Here is a 26,392-nt window from a genome sequence, read left to right as displayed (position 1 = left end):
CTCGAAGAGCACCGCTGTGATATTTGTACACACACGTATCCAAAAATCCAGGCTAGTCCATTTTATAAATGAGCCAATAAGGTAAGTCGAAACAGCTTGGTGTCTTGGGGTGACGTTGATCCGCAGGTAACCTGGTCAACACAAGTCAGTTACTTAGGAACGAAGACATCCCACATTTTAGACATGATTGGCTCCTTCCATAATAGGAGAAACACCCTCTCCATCAGAAACGGCGTGTTCCTTTAAAAGCAGTTCGTCATAATAAAACACAGACTTAAAAAATCGAGTTAGGTACGTTGCAACTTTTGGAAAGGGCATAATAACGTTTTAATAATATTTCTAGGACACTACAACACGCGTGTTGAAAATTTAATGACCCTGGCAAACGAATCTTAATTAAATGACGCAGTTACAAATGTTTACACGCCAGCTTGCCTTCAATGATTAATGGGAACTACGATTTTGAATTAAGTATGTCCGACACACAGTTGGCAAAATAATTTTATGTACCAATGTCACAATTAGCTTCATTGTTTCTTACAGAATAATTTCATCCCGCGATAAAAGTGAGTCGAAGTTTTCTCAGAAAACCAAATGCTCAGCGCCAATGATTCACCGTTGTTAGAGGCTTCATTTTTATTACTGATGATTACCACGTGTCTCCAAATTACGCACACGTACAATTTAAAAATTAACCAAATACGTACAAGAAAAAACTTTGTGGTCATATAGTTTACCGCATTATAATAGCAGTTAGAAGTACGTTTCTTGGTGGAAAAAGCTAAGTAGTGTGTGAAAAATATCCATTTGACAATTTATTGTCAACACATGACATGGGTAATAAAGCGGGGAAGCCTTATTACGGGCCATGAGGCTAGATCAGTGTTTCCTAAACCTAGGTAAATTACCCAAAAAAGGGGTAAAAGTGGTTTTTCTTTGGTTAACGACACACCTCGGAATACACATTAACATTTACTGTAAAAGAGTAGAAGTACTCTGAAAAAAACGATCAGCCATTGTGCATCGATACTCTAGACCAATGGTATTCAACCTTTTTTGTTCGCGTACCCCCAGATAATTTTTTGTGTATAATTCAAGTTATACATAGTATATAATTTACATCTAAAATAAAAAAATAAATTACATTACTTATTATTCAGTGTTTATCATAAAATAATATATTTTTTAAATATCACGTACCCCCTAAGATGTCTTCGCGTACCCCCGGGGGTACTCGTACCCCAGGTTTGTTAAACACTGGGCTAGAGGCTAGTGCACGGGCTGAATACTGACTTAATCGCTGTAGACGGGGGAAGCGATTTTAATGGATGTTCCGCTGAGATGTGAGAACAATTACTAATATTTTCTGTGTCTCCGCACAATTTGAGTCTAGACATCGATTTTAATTTTCTTTCAACACTCGAGAAATACCGATCATCACAGAAGGGGATAAAACTCGATATTTCATCACTCCATAGGTCACTGAAGGGATTCTGCCTCTCCCTTACATCTCCAAGTCGTTGCTAGCCTGTATAAGAGATTTTGTCTCTTGATTTTGAGACTGTGTTGGCTCAAACTGGTTCATAATCACCGGCTCACATTATACAGCTTTTCTTCAGACCCGTTTAATACTACGCGTGAGGATATTATTATATTCCGGTACGGAATTCACTTTCCGTGCTTGTTCTTTTCGAATAAAAGTGATATAAGTTCGTTTGAGCCGTGGTTATCAACGAAGGTCAGGTGGTTAGTCGCCGGTCTCCTTCCATATCCTCTGCAACTCATTATTCGTTAATCAACATATCATTTTACGACGTATAGACTGAGCTAATGACAGCATCGTGACATACGAGGTGCGATCGGAAAGTTTCAAGACTGCGCCTATAAAAACCCGTACACTTATCTCAGGTATTACATTCATCCATCACCCTCGAAGTAGTTCCCCTGGGAGTGAACACAACGATCCCAGCGCCGCTGCCAAGCCTGGAAGCATCCCTGGAAATCTTTCTTTGTCAGCCTGTCAAGCACCATCTGCGATTCTGCCTGAATCTCTTCTATCGTCTCAAATTTCCTTCCCTTTAGCTGAATTTTCATCTTTGGGAAGAGGAAGAAGTCACACGGAGCTTAGAAAGGAAGTTGGGGTCGGTTCTTGCAAGATCTTTGAGCTCCTGACAAACGAGAAGTCGATTCTGCTTCTGGTCCTCAGACAGGATGCGTCGCATGTAGAGTTCTTCCTTTAGAATCAGCTGACAGGTCCCATAGCCTATCCCAACAATGTCGCACAAGTCGTTGATGGTACGACGTCGATCTTCGTGAATGGCCTGCCGAATCTTCGTAACATTTTCGGGCGTTGTGCTCGAAGATGGTCGTCCAGAACGCTCGTCATCATCGACAGAGGTTCGGCCATTTTTAAAACGTGAATGCCACACAAAAGTTTGTGCACGACCCATTGCGGACTCCCCAAATGCTTGCTTTAGCATTTCATAGGTTTCCGTAGCCGTTTTGGCGAGTCTTTGGCAAAATTTGATGCACACGCCATTCCGAAATCGCAGGAGGGTCTTGTGTAATGCACTACCAAAACGCCCGTAACTAAGAAACAAATGCTAATTCGATGATGCCGGCTGGCACACTGATTCACTATGAATGTAGGCCGCACCCCCTAGCGGCAGAAGCTCGTACTACATCCTGTTTGTCCGCTATTGACACAGTCTTGAAACTTTCCGATCGCACCTCGTACACCAAAAATAAATAAATAAATAAATAAAATCTCTTCGACAACTCTCAACTCTGCAAATTATCTCCGACTACCTTGACTTCAGTCAGTCCAGAATTCTGTTTCTCGTATTGACTTAGTTAGTCACCTTTTCGTCCTCGTAGAATGACAGAACTCTTGAAAGTGAATGTACACTTTTTTGTTACGATGGCTTCAGACGGCGTCTCTGCAACTGTGGCCTCTGACGGGCCCATTGACTCCCCTCAGATGATACATGAGTAAAACTGTTAGTCAGTGGAAATAGACGGTCCCAGTTCCGCGTTGCTCACCCAAAAATTCCGCAATGAGAAGTCAGCAGCTGACCACATCAACTACGTTGGCCCTGCGTTCTTCTGGACGAGTCTTGTGGAATGTGATCGAAACACACAATCTCGTCACTTCCAACTGCAGTAAAATTAACCATCGTCCTTTTCCAGATCAATTTTTGTGTCCTGTTGAAATCTTCTCAATAAAATATCCGTTGAAGAATTTCTTGTTTGGGTTTGCTAACCTCGTCTTGCATAAACAAAAGTTTTGTTCCAGTAATAACGGTGTGAGTGTCGTAGATTATTCTACGTCACAGGACACAACTTTTTGTATCGGATATAAATAAAGTCTCTTCAGCTGTTCTCTGCAAATCAACAAGATCTGCATTATCATTAACAGCTGCCAGAATTTTGTAAGACCGTTAACACTGAATTTCTCTGACGAAAATTATGCTTGCCCCCCCCCCCCCCCCCCCAATGGGAGTTTGCAGTTTCAATCAATTCATCAGTATCAATGAGAATTTCCTGTGATCTGTTTCTTTACTTACCAGTGTATATGCAACTTTGCCGCCATGTCCGACATTCGGACACTTAAACACTTCAAAATGCAAATCGACAGTCACGAGCCAAAGAAGTCTTCGCGAATCTACAACCTTGACCTTCGCTACAAGCCGTTTAAAGCCGCCACGGTGGTCTAGCGGTTAGAACGCTGGCCTTGTAATCCTGGGGTCTCGGGTTCGAATTTATAACTTGTGTTGGGCAAGGCCGTGGTCTAGGCAACACGGAGTTTTCCTCCGGGGGCTTCCCCGGTTTCTCCGTGGCATCCCAACAATTACTCCATTCACACACAGAAGAAGGCAATGGCAAACCACTTCTGGATCATCTGCCAAGAACGTATATGAACCGGTCCCAGCCCGAGAAAAGGGTCGAAGGATCCTGTTCATACAAACCTGTCGTCAGACAGAACACTACAAATAAAATAAATGTGAATGAAAGAGGTCACGCGCATTGTCGTGAAGAGGTTGATGTTTGCAGGCCAAAAGCAGACCCCGTGGTTACCGTCTCGCTCCCTTTCCCTCGCCAACACCAAGCAGCTGGTGCCTTACCCCTCGAAAATGATTAAATTTCTACAGCTATTCGTAGACATCGGATAAAATGTCTTGTGCTTGCGAGCCAATAGAAGGCCAGCATTTTATTACTTCCTGCTCGACTTGTAGTTATTAGTAACTTTGTGTACCTTTGTGCAGGAAGCCGGTCTGGATGAGTCTCGCCTCGACAAGCAGTTTCGGCAGTAACAGGCAGAAAGACGTCACGAGGTGCAGGAACGGGGCTGTGGGGCCTCCATGTTGCCACAGCGATCGCAGCACGCTCGAGCGGCCAAGCACCACACTACTCGCAGGATCTGCTCCGCAAGTGCTGAGGTGTCGTCCCAGTTTGAACCCGTCGTTCGCCAGGTTGCCGATCTTGAACAGAGCTGCTGCCAGGAAGAAGGGTATAAGTAAGACAGCGACGCCGTTGAGCACGAGATACGCGTGGAGTTCTAGGTGCGGTGCCGGGCTTGATCCGGGCCACGGCAGGGCAGCGTAGCCCAAGAAGCGCTGAGCGCTCTGTTCGGCGATGTAGGCCTGCAGACCGGCCGTGCACAGTCCGTACCAGACCGACCAGAGGCTGTTGAAGTGCGCGCGGAAACACGAGGCTCTCTTGCGGGACTGGGGCTCAGGCGTGGGGGCTTGCACCTGAGGCTGCTGCTGCTTCTCATTGTTGTTGTCGTTCGTCATGAGTCTCCGTGACATGGATTTCGTCTGCTACAATAAGAAGAGCTGACTGACACAGGCCCCAGACTGCGCTGGGGTCATCTCTCACACAGGAGACCGAGACGCTACTATGGCATGGCGGGGCTCCTGAAACACACGCAGAGGGACATGTGATGATCATGTGCACACTGAAGACCGGTCGGCCCACACAGGTGTCCAAAAAAAATTGATAAGCAGTGTCGGACACTGCCGCAGTTATTTTCGTGAAAACGTCAATCGTGTATAGTATATTGAAATTAAACAAAAATTTTATAAATGAGTTGTCCGAGCGCGCTTACGTTGCCTATATTCGCGGCAGTACTGCGCGTTGGTTTTGGGTCCGGGCCCGACGTTTTCGGTGTCATTCTCTTTGGAATTTTGTGCTCTACGCATTCGTGCCCGATTTTTGTAATTCTGGTTTTACTTTGCCCTCATATATCGCGACATTTTAAGAAAATCGGGAAATTTTCAAACTTTTTTTCAAATTCACAGCCTCGTATCTCTTTGAGTTTTTGAGATACAAACTTGGAGCCCAGGATGAGTTGTGACATATACACTCCTCTTCAAAACAACACTTGGTTCACTCCGATAGGATAATTAGTCTCTGAGATATGATCCCGTTTATGGACACGTGTCGAATCCGGAAAGTCGAAAATCGTGGGTTCACTTTGCGCGTGCGCAGTTCGCGACGTCCGGCCGCCACGAATGTCGGAGCGGTACTAGCACAAACTGTCATCCTTCCTCTTTAAAACGAGACTACGATGGTGGCGCTATGTCTATTTGTAGACGAGGTATTGAAGTTTGAAATTACTTCGACAGAAACTGTCGCTCATTTGGGCGCGACTGCCTCCCCACACCCGGCATCGATTTTAAAGACGTTTTCACGTCAAAATATTCATGCAATTCAATGGACATTCGTAGGACTCCTTGGATGAGTGATCAGCCCCCTGTACAAACACAGAAAGACGCGGACAAACATCCATGCCTTGAGTGGGACTCAAACCCAAGGTCCCAGCTGCGAGGCGCACGAGGTCCATGCCTCAGACCGCGTGGCCACGCGAATCACAACAAAGTAAAATAAACCTGACCTTGAAAGACCTCTCGTGCAAACGCTGAGTCAAATACGGTATCTCACTAATGACGGAGTTTGTCAAATAAAATCAATTATTAATTTAGAAGCATTTTTAATAAATCGCCACTCAGTTTCGATACATTTACCTCGTGACCTTGAGGTCCGTGGGTCTATAAGCACCCCTCCGTAGTTATTTGTTTTTAAAGTTCAATACTTAATACCAAATATCCGAAGAAGTCGACCTTAATGTTGATGATACCTACGGAGAGGCCTTTTGAAATGGGCAAACATGAAAGTGTTGGGGCAGCCATTACATCCGGTTCATAAATGAAAACCCTTATAAGGTTCGTATATAATTTTCTTTCAGAAAGGAATCAAAACTGAATGTAAAAACGAAATAAACAGCAGAGTCTACGTCTTTATGTAAATTGCTCGTAAAATATTAATGGGGTATAAAAAACGTACATATGCCATTGTTCCCCGTCGTACTCAGTATTCCTATTCCACACAGATCTAAACAAAATTTGGGATAAAGACGTCTAGCTTCAATTTATTTATTCGTGGTTTATCCTATTTAACGACGCTGTCAGTAACTTACACTACCTGTAACATCGGATGATAAACGAAAAGCATGTCGTGCCTTAATTTGAGTCACTTTCCGGAATTTCCTGGTGGCACTGAACAAAACCACAAAACAGCCCCAGTCTTCGAGCCGAGATTTGAACCCGGAAGCCTATACGAAGCACTAGGTTGCGAAGTTCACTCGTCTATCTGTCGTGCGCGTTATCGGAAATACCCGAAATTTGTCCTAGGCAAAAACTAGAACTTCCTATCGCTGCTAGGAGTTTCTAGAATTTCGACGCCAAGTTTTGACTAACGAATTTAGGGGCTGAACTCTAAGCTAACACGACAGACCCAGTACGTGGTTAGGCCCATCTGGACACGCAAAACTAATGCTGCTGATAACTAGATAATTAACAGCTGGTAAAGCTACAGTATTTTCTATTGTACACTGTTTCTTTACGGTATTAGTATCCTGACGATGAAATTTCGGAATCTCCTAACCGCGGTAAGGGTTAGTTTCTAGGTTTGCTTAGGACAAAATTTCGGGTGTTTCCGATAACATACGGTCCACATGAAGGAAGCAGGCAGTCAGACGCAACTGCCCATTTTAAACATTTGAGTCTAGCGGTCAGAACGCTGGCCTTGTAATCCTGGGGTCTCGGGTTCGAATCCCGGCGGTGCCCGAATTTATAACTTGTGTTGGGCAAGGCCGTGGTCTAGGCAACACGGAGTTTTCCTGCGGGGGCTTCCCCGGTTTCTCCGTGGCATCCCAACAATTACTCCATTCACACACAGAAGAAGGCAATGGCAAACCACTTCTGGATCATCTGCCAAGAACGTATATGAACAGGTCCCAGTCCGAGAAAAGGATGGAAGGATCCTGTTCATATGGACCTTTCGTCAGACAGAACACTAAAATATATATATATATATATATATATATATATATATATATATATAACAACTTAAAATACACTCAATACGCAGTCGCGAACAGCCGACAAAAGGAGGTCCTCCAGGTTGTGAGATAGGCTAAAGGTATTAAGTGCTAAGAGGCCTTCATACTTCTTTAGATATTTTAAAGGAGGGGACCAAGAAAATAACATTCAGAAATTTGAATTGCAACTGCGTGAAGACGGAAACAAATATCCTGGAGAGGCCGAATAAAGCTGGGTCAAACGCCGAGGAACTAGTTCCTATTTGCATACAATAAATTATTATTAGATATGAATATGTATGGAAACAAGGAACAACTTCCGTGTACAAATAACACGCCCCCACAGCCATATCGCTGTCCTATAACCTGACTCTTATCAAAGTCACGGCGTCCGCATTCTTTAAACACTTCCTTCTGTGTACACGGACCACCAGCAATTTATACGATAATTACGAGATTTAGCGATCTGTTTTGAAGCATAATATTCACTAGTATGGATTCCGTTACGTCCAAGTTCTCACACATTTCGCTCTGACGTTGTAATTTGTTTGTAATTTACAGCAAAAGTTATTAATACAAATCCGTAGGATTTTCTATAACAGTGGTATTCAACCTGGGGTACGTGTACCCCCGGGGGTACGCGAAGACATCTTAGGGGGTACGTGAAATTTAAAAAAATATACATTATTTTATGATAAACACTGAATAATCAGTAATGTAATTTATTTTAGATGTAGATTATATGCTATGTATAACTTGAATTATACACCAACAACTTTGAGGGTACAAAGTCGAAGAGAAATTATATCTGGGGGTATATTTATTTATTTAGTGTTCTGTCTGAGGACAGGTCCACATGAACAGGATCCTTCCATCCTTTTCTCGGACTGGGACCTGTTCACATACGTTCTTGGCAGATGATCCAGAAGTTGTTTGCCATTGCCGCCTTCTGTGTGTGAATGGAGAAACCGTGGAAGCCCCCGGAGGAAAACTCCGTGTTGCCTAGACCACGGCCTTGCCCAACACATGTTATAAATTCGGGCACCGCCGGGAATCGAACCCGAGACCCCAGGATTACAAGGACAGCGTTCTAACCGCTAGACCACCGTGGTATTTGCGGGAACTCTATTAGTAGAAAATAAAGCAAGTTTACTTGCAATGTCGCCATAGCAACAATTGAAACATGTGGACCATACTTTGCTGGAACATGTTTAAACAGTTTGTCGCTAGCTGCAGGCTGATGTTGCAAATATGGCGCATAAACCACTCGACTGAATGATGTGGTGTGCCAATCCGAGCGAAATCATCTGCGAAAGCCAGCGGAGCGCGTTCTGATTGTAGTTTCACGCACGGCGAAACGTTCAGGGCACTTAGAGCAACAAACACTACGGTATAGGTTTCGTGAATGGAACACAGCCCAAAGGAAGGGGGGACAGGAACTGTAATGACATCGTCGCATCGAAAGATCCACGAAGTCCCAAAACCCACATCGATCACGTAAAAACATAGCGCTCCAAAGAATTCAACAAAAATTAACGATGTTTGCTGTTAATTTACGAAAATTACTGCACGTTTCCTGACACACGGTTTTAGGAAGTTTAACCTCACACCACCGATGGAACTGGTAGTAGTAACTTTTATTATCATTTCAATCCAATCGATCTGCGAGTAAATTATCGTAAAATGATACCGGATGCATTGACCATCCTTATCAGAAGAACTCTCGAAGGATACAACAGTCACGCCATGCAGGTTAAACGAATGGCACCCAAACTAACACAACACAACTAAAACTCATTCAGTGGCTACTTCTATGTTTTGGCCCGGAAATCGACTATCCTGATTCGAATTTTCGTGACTTTCCTCATTACATCGAAAAAACGGCGGGATAATAATTTATTTTATTCTTTCCATTTCACTAATTGTTGATTATCCTATCATCCGATGCCATATAATCTGAGCTACTAAATAAACCACAAATAAATAAATAAAAATAAAATTTCTAGCATAAAAAATGTCATGGGAATTGTAGTGCCTGGAAAAGCCGGTCTCAGTGTCCGAGCGGATGTTAAGGTTAAGCGTGACAAAGCGTGATGAAGCGTGACTAGGCGTGATTTACAGTAAAGGCGTGACGATATGTTGCCAGAAGAGTCAAAATATGACGAATTTAAACAAAGCGTGACCATGCGTGACAAAGCGTGACGAAGGGTGACTAGGCGTGATTTACAGTAAAGGCGTGACGAGAAGTGGCCAGAGGAATCGAAATATGAGGAATTTAAACAAAGCGTGACCATGCGTGACGAGTCGTGACGTACCGTAACGGCGTGACGAAGTGTTTCCATAAGTTTCGAATCGCCACAAAAATATTCAAAACATTACCGAACATAACAAAATACACAAACCTAACCTAACCTAACCTAACCCAACCCAACCTAACCTAACCTAACCTAACCCAACCCAACCTAACCTAACCCAACACATGCTTACCTAACCATTATTACTTATTCTAACGTATTGCAATGTAGCCAAAAATAACCGAGCCGTACGTAAGATAAATTAGACTTACCGAAACGTGACATGGTGGACACGCGTGTTCAAGCGTGACAAAGCGTGACTATGCGTGACCATCGCTCACGTCGTGACAAGGGATTATCATAAGTGTCGAATTGTGACGAAGATTTACAAAGCGTGATCAAACGTGACTAAGCGTGACAAAGCGTGATGAAGTGTGACTAGGCGTGATTTACAGTAAAGGCGTGACGAGATGTTTCCAGAAGAGTCGAAATATGACGAATTTAAACAAAGCGTGACCATGCGTGACAAAGCGTGACGAAGCGTGACGAGAAGTGGCCCGAGGAGTCGAAATATGAGGAATTTAAACAATGCGTGACCATGCGTGACAAAGCGTGACGAGTCGTGACGTACCGTAACGGTGTGACGAAGTGTTTCCATAAGTTTCGAATCGCCACAAAAATATTCAAAACATTACCGAACATAACAAAATACACAAACCTAACTTAACCTAACCTAACCTAACCCAAACCAACCTAACCTAACGTAACCCAACACATGCTTACCTAACCATTATTACTTATTCTAACGTATTGCAATGTAGCCAAAAATAACCGAGCCGTACGTAAGATAAATTAGACTTACAGAAACGTGACATGGTGGACACGCGTGACTATGCGTGACCATCGCTCACGTCGTGACAAGGGATTACCATAATTATCGAATTGTGACGAAGATTTACAAAGCGTGATCCAACGTGACTAAATTCAATATTTCTAGATTTTAAACTAAATAACTAATTTACTCACATAAATTAATTTAGTGTTCAGAAACATTTTGTATCTTTAACGATGGGATCCGGACAACAAGATCAGATTATAGAATCGGCCTGAACACATATAAGAGTTTCTCAGGAATAAAATATAGCGAAATGTACAGGGAATTTACCGAGAAAAATTCAAATAAACACTTCAGGGCAATTCCGGTAAATGTGGGGAACAATGACAGGAAAGCAGGTGCTCTGGCCGAGATTCGAATTGGCATCTCCCTCTAAAATAAAAGAAAACATCAATCGAAATTTGGAAATGTGGCAGTGAAGCTTCGAAGAAAGAAATTTTTCTGTCAGAGGGAAATGTCTGCAGACGCTCCACGTATTGTTGCGAGCGATTGATTTTCCATACGGATCGTTGGGTCACCGAACCTAGAGCAGAAGCTGTAAAATACAGTCTGGTCTAAATACATGAGCCGGGCCAAAAATATTAATCTCCTGGGCCCCTGCAAATTGTCTGCGGTTCCCTGAGCACCAAACACTGACCTCAGCTTGGCTTGTCTTATTTCTGAGACAACAATAACCTCAGCAAGGCTTGTCTTATTTCTGAGACAACAATGACCTCAGCAAGGCTTGTCTTATTTCTGAGACAACGATGACCTCAGCATGGCTTGTCTTCTTTCTGAGACAACAATGACCTCAGCAAGGCTTGTCTTCTTTCTGAGACAACAATGACCTCAGAATGGCTTGTCTTCTTTCTGAGACAACAATGACCTCAGCATGGCTTGTCTTATTTCTGAGACAACAATGACCTCAGCAAGGCTTGTCTTCTTTCTGAGACAACAATGACCTCAGAATGGCTTGTCTTCTTTCTGAGACAACAATGACCTCAGCATGGCTTGTCTTATTTCTGAGACAACAATGACCTCAGCAAGGCTTGTCTTCTTTCTGAGACAACAATGACCTCAGCAAGGCTTGTCTTATTTCTGAGACAACAATGACCTCAGCAAGGCTTGTCTTATTTCTGAGACAACAATGACCTCAGCATGGCTTGTCTTCTTTCTGAGACAACAATGACCTCAGCATGGCTTGTCTTATTTCTGAGACAACAATGACCTCAGCAAGGCTTGTCTTATTTCTGAGACAACAATGACCTCAGCAAGGCTTGTCTTCTTTCTGAGACAACAATGACCTCAGCATGGCTTGTCTTATTTCTGAGACAACAATGACCTCAGCATGGCTTGTCTTATTTCTGAGACAACAATGACCTCAGCATGGCTTGTCTTATTTCTGAGACAACAATGACCTCAGCATGGCTTGTCTTATTTCTGAGACAACAATAACCTCAGCAAGGCTTGTCTGCTTTCTGAGACAACAATGACCTCAGCATGGCTTGTCTTCTTTCTGAGACAACAATGACCTCAGCAAGGCTTGTCTTCTTTCTGAGACAACAATGACCTCAGAATGGCTTGTCTTCTCTCTGAGACAACAATGACCTCAGCATGGCTTGTCTTCTTTCTGAGACAACAATGACCTCAGCAAGGCTTGTCTTATTTCTGAGACAACAATGACCTCAGCAAGGCTTGTCTTATTTCTGAGACAACAATGACCTCAGCATGGCTTGTCTTCTTTCTGAGACAACAATGACCTCAGCATGGCTTGTCTTATTTCTGAGACAACAATGACCTCAGCAAGGCTTGTCTTATTTCTGAGACAACAATGACCTCAGCAAGGCTTGTCTTCTTTCTGAGACAACAATGACCTCAGCATGGCTTGTCTTATTTCTGAGACAACAATGACCTCAGCATGGCTTGTCTTATTTCTGAGACAACAATGACCTCAGCATGGCTTGTCTTATTTCTGAGACAACAATGACCTCAGCATGGCTTGTCTTATTTCTGAGACAACAATAACCTCAGCAAGGCTTGTCTGCTTTCTGAGACAACAATGACCTCAGCATGGCTTGTCTTCTTTCTGAGACAACAATGACCTCAGCAAGGCTTGTCTTCTTTCTGAGACAACAATGACCTCAGAATGGCTTGTCTTCTCTCTGAGACAACAATGACCTCAGCATGGCTTGTCTTCTTTCTGAGACAACAATGACCTCAGCATGGCTTGTCTTCTTTCTGAGACAACAATGACCTCAGCAAGGCTTGTCTTCTTTCTGAGACAACAATGACCTCAGAATGGCTTGTCTTCTCTCTGAGACAACAATGACCTCAGCATGGCTTGTCTTCTTTCTGAGACAACAATGACCTAAGCATGACTTGTCTCCCTCTGTGCACAAAACACTGGTCTCAGCAGTGTTTGGTCTCGACCACACCTCCAAGAACACAGACCTCAAGAAGGTACAATACCCTCCTCTTACACTAGCAAGATTTGACCTTGTCAGCGTGATTTCGGTGACCGCAGACAACCCTGAGTTTGGAGCGAGTCCAAGGGTCAACCACCAGGCGCGTCGCTGTTACTGGCGGGGTTAAATGAAGGGAAGGGTTTAATAAGCCGAGAGTCGAATCCGAGAACGCATCCTCGTGTAACAAGCCTGTCTTTGCCGTCCGGCGGTGTGACGTTGGCAGAGCGACAAGAAACTGCTTCACCGACGGTCGTTCTTAGATGTTGCTGCACTTTCTTCCCGTCCCATAACAGGCGAATTCCCATGTTCAAGTGGCAAGAGGTCGTGACCTGCTTAACAGCCATGTCGCTGCAAGTGTCACGTGCTTAAGGTCACGCGTCTGTCATAATAAAAGGAACAGACGGTTCCAGTCATCGAGACTAGGACTGACTATGCTGATTCAGGTGTTTGTGCTATTTTTAATATAACCCCAGGGCAGTTCCTTAAAATTGTTCATATCCGATCTCCATCGCATCCCTTCAGATACGTCACAGTAATCTTATATCATCCGTTGTTTAATATCCACGGTGGTCTAGCGGTCACAACGCTGGCCTTGTAATCTTGGGATCCCGGTTTCAATTCCCGGTGATGCTCGGATTTATAACTTGTGTTGGGCAAGGCCGTGGTCTAGGCAACACGGAGTTTTCCTCCGGGGGCTTCCCCGGTTTCTCCGTAGCATCCATTCACACACAGAAGAAGGCAATGGCAAACCACTTCTGGATCATCTGCCAAGAACGTATATGAACAGGTCCCAGTCCGAGAAAAGGATGGAAGGATCCTGTTCATATGGACCTGTCGTCAGACAGAACACTAAATAATAATAAGATGAGGTGGTCTAGCGGTTAGAACGCTGGCCTTGTAATCCTGGGGTCTCGGGTTCGATTCCCGGCGTTGCCCGAATTTATAACTTGTGTTGGGCAAGGCCGTGGTCTAGGCTTCCCCGGTTTCTCCGTGGCATCCCAACAATTACTCCATTCACACACAGAAGAAGGCAATGGCAAACCACTTCTGGATCATCTGCCAAGAACGTATATGAACAGGTCCCAGTCCGAGAAAAGGATGGAAGGATTCTGTTCATATGGACCTGTCGTCAGACAGAACACTAAATAATAATAATAATTTAATATCAGCAGTTGATACAGCGATGTGGAAACGAAAAAGAAACTCTTTCGAATCCTGCCAACAGCCTTGGGTACATCCATATATCGTCCTCTGTCTTGTCCTGTCTTGCAGAGACCTCTTCCAAGGACGCCATGTACAAAGCAGAGGATCTAACAAGGATTCTGAACAAACTCGGTGGACAAACCACATAAAACAAATCCCAAACTAATGTGTCTTCTGCTTCGACAAGTAATTTTAGAGACAGTTCTTCGGATTTTCACTGCCAGTCATCTCTCGACGCTCCAGCAAGACATGACAACCTCGAACCTCAGCTGGGAGTTCATCACCTTTGACCGGGTAAATGAGTTAACATTATTTAATGTATTCAAGACCTTACAGTATTGAAACTGAAAACCTTTATCTCATATTTCATGCCGATCTTTGGCCTTAGAACTATTTATACCCTGAACCAACCTTCAATATAATGTCACAATTTTGTTATTCATATAAGAAATTTGTCTCACGTTTCTACTGCCCAATCACTGTTAAACAGCTCATAAAAAGTACAGTCGACTAAAAGACGATGTCGAATGTTCAGAACTCCTTATTACTGAAACCCCAACTAAGATTCTAGACTCAGAAACTTAGTTTTCCTCAGTCTTTTCGTATCCTTTCGATTCAAGGCTATTATTATTTATTTATTTAGTGTTCTGTCTGACAACAGGTCCATATAAACAGGATCCTTCCATCCTTTTTTCGGACTGGGACCTGTTCATATACGTTCTTGGCAGATGATCCAGAAGTGGTTTGCCATTGCCTTCTTCTGTGTGTGAATGGAGTAATTGTTGGGATGCCACGGAGAAACCGGGGAAACCCCCGGAGGAAAACTCCGTGTTGCCTAGACCACGGCCTTGCCCAACACAAGTTATAAATTCGGGCACCGTCGGGAATCGAACCCGAGACCCCAGGATTACAAGGCCAGCGTTCTAACCGCATTATACTCATTTAATATTGTTTCAAAAGCAATTCTTCGCATATTTTTGAGGCAGTTTAGGTCTTGTAAATGTTGTGTACACTCACGTCATATTACGTGTTAAAAGACACTCATCTCCCATTTCCATGTACCAAATTTGGTATTCGCCTTTTTATCCCCTGCGCACGCAGAGTTGATGGCTGATTTGTGTGTGCGATGTTTTCCTGTTTCCACTGCGCTAGTCATACAGAACCACTAACGCGTTTGGTAAAGTGAATTAAATAAACAGCCAATAACAGTTTTAAAAGTAGTTGGTCTGATGTAAGTTTTGTGCACTGCTACGCGGTATAAACGCTGGAAGGACTGACGTAGACGAAGACAGAAGAATTGGACATAGGAAATGGCACAAAAGGAATATAGAAAGATTCGAAGACTAACAACTCAGAATAAAATAGATAGAAGGCAGAATAACATTTAAAGAAATTAAGAAAACAAATGATGGAGACAATAAAGGATTCGAAGTGTTGAGAAATATTTTGTTGCACACTAAATATTTAACTAGAACACTACAAGTGGTCACGTTACACGAGTCCCGTGTTTATAGCTTGGGCAGTACAGCTGTGCGCTGGCACAGCGCCATATTGTCGGGTGGTTGACACGGAAGCCGAGCGAGTTATTTCTGGAAGCCTTGGCAAAAATAGAACCGGGCTACTAACTCCGCAGAGGTGCCTTCCTCACACGCTTAGTGCAATGAGATCTGGGAACGATAATTGTGGTGTATTAACGACACTGCATTAAACGCAGGTCTTGTGTAACGTCTTATTTGCGATTTGCGTCCAGTAGTAGCAGTGTGGAACATCAGATTTATAAGAAAATATTATTAATATACTTCCCTTATAATCAGCACTGTTTAAATTTGTCAGATACGTATAGAGACGAGAAGGTTATCTCCCTTTAAATGAATCAAAGTTGCAGACGCTGAACCGATGGACAATACGAAACAATATGGCATGTTCTGCCCGTAAACAGGGTGATAGTAGCGACAATGGTGACATGCACGGCGACCACGGCAACTAGCGAATGTAAATAAAGGAGCATCACGCAGCGCATTCGCGTAAAGAAGCTTCCATTATTTTAAAGACCACTAAAAATCAAAACCAATGTCTCCGTCTGTACCAAACATTTTCTTGGAATATGAGTTGAAAGTTCACCTCATAGTGAGACAGGAAATATCACTTAATAAACATAAAACATCGTCTTACCTTAAACAATAAAAGGTGAGTTCAGAACTTTCAGCTGTTTTGATGCCTGGTCGATCAGATTCTCGACCTGAAACAAGAATAACAGTGCAGATAGACACATGGATAAGCCGACCTCATGGTCAATTTAGAGCTACTCCTAACTTCGTTTAGGATACAATTGCAAGTGTTATTGATTTTATCTTACGAGTTTGTTTGATATATGGATATTCGTGACTTTTGTGGTCGCTGGAATTTTACTGGCCGGCGCACATCATGTGACCAACAGCACTTGGGAAAACGCCCAAACTTTTCAAGTTGATATAAGAAATTGGTAGTTCTTTGTATCCAAAATTTGTCTCTACAGCTGAAGAGTTCATTTTTTGCTCTGGCAACAGGTTCTTGGACCCGGAAGTTGGGCTTCAGCCAATAAAATGGTTTCTAGATCGTTTGGCTCGCCAGTTACAAGGTTCCTCTTCGGACATCAAAAACTGAAGGACGCGTCCCTGTCTCATAAGATACTGGACATTCTTACTGATACGGGCCGCTCAGTGAGATCAGGGGTTCGAATCCCACCTCAGTTACGGACACATGGTCTCAATTTGTAGCAAATTTTGATCGCCTGAAATTGTGCTCAGCGCTGGCCGTTCTAACATCATTTGCCACGTGGCACAGCAGTAGCCACGTGTTTGCCAGACGTGACCTTAGATACTGTAATCGTCCCTCCGCACACGACTCGACTTTCTACTGATGTAGCCTCGGGTTCAAACCCAGTGCCGTGCCTGACACCCGTGCGGTTACAACTTTGAATACTTCTGATAAGTGAGGAAGGGATATTCTGGCAATGGGTGTGAGTTTGGCCAAACAAATGCATATAGTTCGGCAGAAATAAGCGTTTGAAAAAATTACCTTTGAATGTAGTTGACATTTTCAAAGGACTCTAATCTGCAAACGCTTGGGCTGAAACAGTCCTGGCATTGACATCACCATGACCTACTCCTGAACTCAAGTTGTCATAAATATGGTCACACAGATACCTAAGGCTCGGAAGAAATTAGCCTTTGAAAAAAAAACACCTTTGATTGACCTTGAAATATTCAAAAGTATCTATACCAATAACCCTAGGACTGAATCTGCCGTGAACTAGACATGACCTCGACCACACAATTACCTCAAATTGGCACGAATATGGTCACTAAGTTACCTACAGTTCATCAGATATAAGCCTCAAAAAACATTGAACGCGAGGAGACAGAAAATTTTATGGGACTAACAATTCCGATACCTAACCTAACCTAAACTAACCTAACCAAAAGCAATGTCTGAGTTTTCTTTTCAGTTGGGAGCTGAGACTGTCGTTGTTTGAGCTTTTTTTTTCTAAGAGTAAGGGTAAACCGTAGAAATAAATCTTGGTTCCTTCCACTTTTAAATCAAAAATTATTGAAAGCCCAATTTCACAAGTTATACGAGGACCTGCGTGTGTATCCAAAGAAATTATTCAGATACGTTCCTTTTTTGTCAAGTTGGCTCGAGTTCGGCAACTGTTAAACCCCCAGACGTGCTTTCGCTTTCTACTGAAACAGTGCGTTCCATCAATGCGGCAGAAGAACCGCTTGTACGCTCAGGGTCTAATTCCTCAACACCGGGGCACAATGTTCAATTATTAACCGTCCCTGAACAAGGTCCAATTCGACCATCTCCTTGCTTCAGAGCAGATGTCCTCAAGCGCTGTTTTTTGTGTAACTCTGGTACATTAATTAAGATAAAACCCACTCGACTGATACCAGAAAACACGCTTTCTTAATGTCGCCAATATTTGGCTGTCTCTGTGAGAAGCTGTTCAATATATTTAAGATCGTCAAATCGAGAACTAGTATGCGCCTTGTTGATTAAACCTTGGATGGATGCATTTGAATTCCAGTAAACATTAAGTTATTTTTAAAGAATATTATGTCATATCTGGACCTAATAGCAAAAAAGTGTTTGTAGCATTTGTAACAAATTAACCTCATTTATAACCCGGCGGACCGCAATTCGATAAGGTGAAAGTGGTCCCATATTTCAGTAGTTGAGAACCGCTGTTTTTCAAACAAAAAAAGGGGAAATTAGGAAAGTGCCTTAATATCCATCTTAGAACGTTTATCGCTTCAAAATATTTTTTGCGTCGCCGCCATGTTATTAATTCTCCTTTACGATAAAAACAGCTACCCTGTTATTTTTTGAGGCAATATCGATCAGCTAGACGTCACCAGCGGTCAAAGGTCGTTAGGACAGCCAACCGCAACTCTAAAAGCTGCCGACTTTCCTACCCGTGGGTGGCTTCCGTCTGTCCGTCAACAATCAGCAGATTTTGACACAATTTGGTACCAAAATTTGCGAGGTAAATCGTATGCTATAATCATATCAACAACTCAAAAAAAAGTTAATGTTGCTAAGTCTCAGTATACCATGTTCGGCTCAGAAACGAAGCTATGACTGTCCTAAATGAGGTTTATCATAGTTTTTCCTACCCTTAACGTGTTTTTTTCTGTCTGACGACAGGTCCATATGAACAGGATCCTTCCATCCTTTTCTCGGACTGGGACCTGTTCATATACGTTCTTGGCAGATGATCCAGAAGTGGTTTGCCATTGCCTTCTTCTGTGTGTGTGGAGTATGGAGTAATTGTTGGGATGCCACGGAGAAACCGGGGAATCCCCCGGAGGAAAACTCCGTGTTGCCTAGACCACGGCCTTGCCCAACACAAGTTATAAATTCGGGCACCGCCGGGAATCGAACCCGAGAACCCAGGATTACAAGGCCAGCGTTCTAACCGCTAGACCACCTCATCTTATTATTATTTAGTGTTCTGTCTGACGACAGGTCCATATGAACAGGATCCTTCCATCCTTTTCTCGGACTGGGACCTGTTCATATACGTTCTTGGCAGATGATCCAGAAGTGGTTTGCCATTGCCTTCTTCTGTGTGTGAATGGATGCTACGGAGAAACCGGGGAAGCCCCCGGAGGAAAACTCCGTGTTGCCTAGACCACGGCCTTGCCCAACACAAGTTATAAATCTGAGCACCACCGGGAATTGAACCCGGGACCCCAGAATTACAAGGCTAGTGTTCTGACCACTAGACCACCGTCTAGGATAGTCAAATACTAGAACAGCATTAGTTCATACTTCATATCGTTTCCAGCCCCAGTCCGTCGAGCTTTTATTACATAATAATCACTTCATTGCACGGATTTTTAGAGTCGATTAACTGGTTAATTTTATCTTGCTAACCTGTACTGCAAGCTGCAAGCCATAGCAGATAATCAATGCAGACATCGCATGCAGCGGTGCTCTGTTAACTTTTAAATTGGTGCACGTGACAAGAGTTAACCCGGTTCTTCATGACGAAATTGACACTTGCAACTTTCCTAGAAGGTAATGACTACCATTCGTGTTGAGTGAACAGGTTATGTCCAGTACGGGTGAACATGTGAATTGTAATTTACATCTCCAGTTGCAGTATTTGAGCCTTAGACCTTCCTGATTCCTCCCACTGGCAAGAGATGAAGGTACGACACCACGTTTTCCCACAAATTGTAGAAAGACAGTACAAGGATGGTGTACGAACGTCGTAACCAAGTGGTTGGCACTCCTGCTTCGTAGTCGGGAGGTCCGGAATTAAAATCTTTGCCCAGAGACTTGGTATCCTAACTGCAGATCATCTTGATTTTACTCAGTCCCCACAGGAAAATGCGTGACAATACCTTAAATTAGGCCACAAGCTCTTTCATTCATATCCTTTCTAATTCATGATTTATTAATATTTATATCATTCAGCGTTATATATTTTGAACTACTGACAGTGTGGTTAAATAAATTACAAAATAAATAAATAATATTTCATATTAAGCTGGTCCCAGTATCAAATAATACGCCACGGTGGTCTAGCGGTTAGAACGCTGGCCTTGTAATCCTGGGGTCTCGGGTTCGATTCCCGGCGGTGCCCTAATTTATAACTTGTGTTGGGCAAGACCGTGGTCTAGGCAACACGGAGTTTACCTCCGGGGGCTTCCCCGGTTTCTCCGTGGCATCCCAACAATTACTCCATACTCCACACACACAGAAGAAGGCAATGGCAAACCACTTCTGGATCATCTGCCAAGAACGTATATGAACAGGTCCCAGTCCGAGAAAAGGATGGAAGGATCCTGTTCATATGGACCTGTCGTCAGACAGAACACTAAATAAATAGTATCAAATATTGGGCTGGTTATTATGACATAGGTGTTCGTGGTTTTCATCATTTACTCCAGAAATTTGCCAGTAAAATAGTCCACGCCCACTTCCATGAAGAGCCTTCTCAGTTTACCATTAAGAAAGCACCGTAAATTTCGATGGTACGTGATCTTCGCACCGTTAAACACAAATTAGCGGGCAATATATAAATTATAGATAAATAATCATATGATAAAAATAAGAAACTTTCAGTTTAAAGTTGGGTCTATGCATAGAGTATCGCTTGAAATGTGAAAATGATACATTCATAGTACTAAGTCACTAACAAAAAGAACCAACTTCTGTTAATATGGATTAAAACACTTGTCGTACAGAAATGAAAGGATAAGTTGTGCCCGACATTCATAGGTTGGCAATATTGTTATGCGAAATTATCAGAGCTAAAATTGCGTAAGTCAAATATCTTTAGTGTTTCATAAAATGACGTTTCGCGTAAATTTATTTTATTTGTAGTGTTCTGTCTGACGACAGGTCCATATGAACAGGATCCTTCCATCCTTTTCTCGGACTGGGACCTGTTCATATACGTTCTTGGCAGATGATCCAGAAGTGGTTTGCCATTGCCTTCTTCTGTGTGTGAATGGAGAAACCGGGGAAGCCCCCGGAGGAGAACTCCGTGTTGCCTAGACCACGGCCTTGACCAACACAAGTTATAAATTCGGGCACCGCCGGGAATCGAACCCGAGACCCCGGGATTACAAGGCCAGCGTTCTAACAGCTAGACCACCGTGGCATTCGCGTAAATACTAAATTAAAACTGTACGATGCTTCGGTGTGACTGATAGAATCTTTATTAGATGTAGTACAAATGTACGCTCATTGATTACAGTTATTAATTAAATTCGAAACATGACACCTAAATCACCCTTCTTTAATGCATTTCTTGACTTATTCAACTTTAGTTTTGATCAATAGATCGGTTTTTCCCCTCAATGAAGAGAATACAATTAAATTCTGATCGACTATCGTTGGCTAAAATATATTAAAATGTTTCTCACATGCACATACAAAGCGTGTTTATACTTAAACAATTAATTTATTTTGTTTTCTACTAAAAATACGCAACTAACGAGGCCATTAATGTTACAAAACACAGTAAAGTAGTTATACCCTCATAATGAGCGACACTATTAATGGTAAAACAAAATGTCCCCGTTGCTTGTTGCAATGTGTTCTTTGCGATGCGCTGCACACCTGTCACGTTATTCCGCTCATCAACCATGACAAAATCGTGGGAATTCCTGACTCTGACCGTCAACGTTGGAACAATAGACACATTTAGGTAATGAGTATAGTTAAGCGACTTTGACGCTAGATGACGTTCAACGCACTGACAATTCCATCCCCGGCATCTATTGCGGCACCCAGAAAAAATTAAGTGCAGGAACCATTAATCTGACATGAGTATGAACATTCAGATACCTACACTTCGACAGAAACAATAACCTTAATATTATTTTAAAAAAATTTTAGACCAATATTCGGCAGCGCCCTCGGCTAATATTATCGTGACCTGGAGATGCCCTTGATCTGTCCGTGACCTCAACTTAACATAAGTATTGTCAATCGGATACCTACAGTTTAGCAGAAATAATCCTGTGGAAAAACCAACTTCAAATGACCTTGAAAAATTCAAAGGTCCCTACACGGCAAACCCCTGGAATGATGTTGCAGTGACCTTGACATGTACTTCATCTATCCGTGCCCTCAACTTGATATGAGTATAATAAATCATACACTTCCAGTTCGGCAGGAATAAGCGTGAGAATAAATAACGATGAAATGACCTTGAAATATTTAAAAGTCAATTTTCGGCAAACACATGGGCTGATAATGTCGTGACCTTGACATGACTTGGACCTCCCCCAGAACCTATATTTACATAAGTTTGCTCTATCAGATACCTATAGTTAGGCAGATATCAGTCTGAGAAACAACTAACTTCAAACCCCTGAACTGATATTGCAGAAACCTTTACCTAACCAACCATAACGCTACCAACCTAGCCAAACTTAACGTGGTTCAGTCTTCAGCGACGTCTAACACATTTCATGCCAATAAGGATTAAGCAGCCAATTTCATGTTCTTCAGCAGCTAGTGTCTGTATTTGCAGAAAAATTTCTCTGTTTTTAAAAAATCCTTAGAATTTGTACGATGTACACAAAACTTCACCGTTGATTCCTACCCTGAAACCAGTCTTCACCTTCACCTTCACACCCTGTTTTTTCAGAGTCATTAATATTAATTCTCAAATGCATCGCTTCTCATTTTCCCTACATGTAAGCTACAGGCCCCTGATTTAGATAAAATAAATCGCCCACAGTCAAAAGTAAGAACAATAGACAGGAAGTTCTCAGATATGAACATTTGGAAGAGGTGATTCAAATTGGGTGCAGGAGGGAAAGAAATATGAGTGGAAATATTACTTCAATGAGCATAAATATCTTTTAAGTTCGTTTCTTGCCGTGGCATATCTCATTGGCCTTAGTACCTAGTTAGGCTTCTATTAACCTAAACACATTACTCCAAGAAAACACTTCCTTCTCCTTTGTTAAATATATACAAATGACCGAAAAATATATTATTTAGCCGTTTATGAGAAAATTAATTAAACTGGATCTGAGCTTTGTGTAATGGTTAATTTATACTGGAATGACACAAAGAAGTTAAATCTACAAGGCAAGTTCTGGTGCAGACCCACAAATACCAAATCCCATCAAAATCCGATTAACAATTTCGTAGATGAAACACGCTGGAAGGCGCACGAACACGAACTGATTCGTGCGCTTCAGACAGAGAACGTAAATGTTTAACAGCGTCATAGCTATTAAAAAAGGCGAAACGCATGACACGGAAACAGTCAACACATTGTACTCAAGACGGAATAGAGATCAGAAAACGAAATTTGTAAAGCGATTAATGGGGACGCCCCAAGAAACTAGGACAAAACGAGGATGCCTCTGTAAGAATGGGCAATGACCTCTGAGGATCTTTTATCCCCAGCACGCTCACATTCACAATATAAATGCAACAATAAAGGATAAACTTACATCACACCTTCGTATATAAATACGATTATAACGTGATTTCCTTTTAACTACGCCCCATCGACTGCGTTGATGGTACAGAGTCAGACGGAGGGTTTGTTGTGACCAAACTCAGCCTGAAACCGCGTTCTCGTTGAAACCACAAGAGGAGAGCACGAAGGGAGGAAGGCCTCTGCTGAGAATCGCAGAAATCCCTCGGTCGATATCATTAACCAACATTTTATTGCGATCGTATCGCGCCTGCGCAGATCGTCACAACTGATTAGCACAGTAAGTCCCAAGAGTCACGTAGCGGTCATTCACACAGGCTAGCAGCTGGCACATAACAGGAACTGAATATCCAGAACCGCAATTGAATACAATAATTCAATATTTAAAACCGTTTTTTAGACTTTGTCTATCGTCTAGCTGAATTTTCCTACCGTCTTCAGGTACGCATGCAAATAAAGCGGACGACGAAATAATCTTCCGTTGCGACAACTGAATGATCCTTTCTTCTAATCCCGTTAACAACAAAGCACAGTAAATTTCTTACAGGGATTTCATGATAATCTCTTGGTTTCAGGAATAATCGGGTAAAGTGGCAAAATCGAAGATCAACCAAAGCTTCACAGTCAGAAAGAACATGTGAGTCTGTTTCTAGAGGGCAGAAAAAGTAGAAGGTGGGCCTTCTGAAGACGGAATCAGAATCCAGCTTTCGAAATGTTGTAATCTTATAATTTAGACCAGTGGTGTTCAACCTTTTTTGTTCGCGTACCCCCAGATATAATTTCTCTTCAACTTTGTACCCCCAAAGTTGTTGGTGTATAATTCAAGTTATAGATAGCATATAACCTACATCTAAAATAAATTAAATAAATTACATTACTGATTATTCAGTGTTTATCATAAAATAATATATTTTTTTAAATTTCACGTACCCCTTAAGATATCTTCGCGTACCCCCGGGGGTACGCGTACCCCAGGTTGAATACCACTGGTTTAGACGATGGACGAAGTTCAAAAGAACAACCTGACGTATTATAACGCACCAACGTCAGAAACCTTCAGACTTCGAGAACAATTCAGTTCACACTCTCAAAATCTAGTTACCTAATATTCATTTTCATATAGCCCTCTCATTTCTTAAAACATCCAAAAGGCCAGGTTCCTCGTCACAATTTACTTCCAACATTTAAACTTCAAACATTCGCAATTTGTATTGTCCTCAAGCAATGTATCGCGTTCAACAGACAGAGAAAACAATTTACTGAACGACTTTGAAAAGAATACGAGCTATTATATGTTTTAAGTAGAGAATAACAACTTCATGTTACTGTAGAAGTTGATTCTGCACTGTGAATTTATAATTCAGATGCAAAGAGTAGGGGTTAACAACCCTCGGTAATATCGATCCGCGGGCCAACGCCATTTTGGAGCGTATAATAGGGCCTTTGAATTAAATTTGGTAGTAGAGACGCAAATATTTTTGTCAACCAAATTTTATTTCGTCTCAGTTAAGACTTTCTTTATAATCATAGGCATTATTTATTATTTTATTATTATTTAGTGTTCTGTCTGAGTACATGTCCATATGAACAGGATCCTTCCATCCTTTTCTCGGAATGGGACCTGTTCATATACGTTCTTGGCAGATGATCCAGAAGTGGTTTGCCATTGCCTTCTTCTGTGTGTGAATGAAGTAATTGTTGGGATGCCACGGAGGAAAACTCCGTGTTGCCTAGACCACGGCCTTGCCCAACACAAGTTATAAATTCGGGCACCGCCGGGAATCGAACCCGAGACCCCAGGATTACAAGACCAGCGTTCTAACCGCTAGACCACCGTGGCCATCATAGGCATTATTCAATTTTTTAATAAAACCTTCAAAATAACAATTTTAGATCGTAGGATTTGTATATTTTTATTTAGGCCTGTATCTAAAGTGTTTTTTTTTTAATTTGTAATAAATTATAATACACAGTTTCACTCTTCAGACTTGTAGGTTAATACGAATCCAAAAGTCCACATGACATTAAAATCCTGGAGATCAACATCGACATGATATTGTTATTCGCGTAAGAAACATTGGCAAATGGATTAGATTCCTCTTCGGTGGTGCACGCCTCTGACCAGTACTCATGTTCATCACCAATCACATGACGTCACAAACATTGTGGCTACATCGCACCCACATCTGCGCAAAGGGAAACTTCGCCTTGCTATCGCGGCAACTTCTTCTGCATCCATGCATAGCGTGCAGTCTAAATAAGGATTTGTAGGCGCACGAAATAAACGACGTTTTTATGTGAAATTTGATGTTTTCATGGCCGTGACGATGACATTTTTATGTTCTACGTTCTCCTGGACAACTTTTGAAGCACAGGAACTGGCGACAGGTTTCCCACCCACTGACGGCGAAACACATTTTTAATTCTGTGACATGCAGTGGCTAAGCAAACCATTAAGAAAGAAAGAAAGAAAAAAGAAATCAGATGTAAGATTCTGAGGTTTTGCGTTGTAGAAAGTAAGAAAATGCAATTTTATTGAGTCATTACAAATTTTTGTTACTTGTTCGGAACTGCTACCTGCCACCTGCTTTCGCTTGAACTAAAACGTCTCCACTTTATTATAATCATCATTATTACTATTAACCGGATGACAAGTACACCATATTGCCATAAAAATTAAATTTCGCTAAAGTAATATTCCTGTATGCC

General features: G+C 42.3%; 1 protein-coding gene across 3 annotated transcripts in view; it reads right to left on the bottom strand.

Moving 5' to 3' along the window:
* The window catches only part of tinc (transmembrane protein tincar), a 59,433-nt gene that overhangs the window by 11,225 nt on the left and 21,816 nt on the right, over positions 1 to 26,392 (bottom strand). For 2 of the 3 annotated variants that reach the window (XM_087353787.1, XM_087353789.1), the window contains exons 2-3: positions 16,393 to 16,459; positions 4,256 to 4,919 (exon numbers count right to left, since the gene is read on the bottom strand). In XM_087353787.1, coding sequence (XP_087209913.1) covers positions 4,256 to 4,811 — 556 coding nt within the window. In that variant the 5' untranslated portion in view covers positions 4,812 to 4,919; positions 16,393 to 16,459. Of the gene's footprint in view, positions 1 to 4,255; positions 4,920 to 16,392; positions 16,460 to 23,696; positions 23,848 to 26,392 lie in introns of those variants that run through there. The other variant, XM_087353788.1, reaches the window with a different exon arrangement.

Source organism: Zootermopsis nevadensis, unplaced genomic scaffold (genome assembly GCF_977971745.1).
Source record: "Zootermopsis nevadensis isolate Lab colony 2312 unplaced genomic scaffold, Znev_1.0 Znev_ptg000022l, whole genome shotgun sequence".
Classification (NCBI taxonomy): domain Eukaryota; kingdom Metazoa; phylum Arthropoda; class Insecta; order Blattodea; family Termopsidae; genus Zootermopsis; species Zootermopsis nevadensis.
This window is presented reverse-complemented; position numbering and strand designations above follow the sequence as displayed.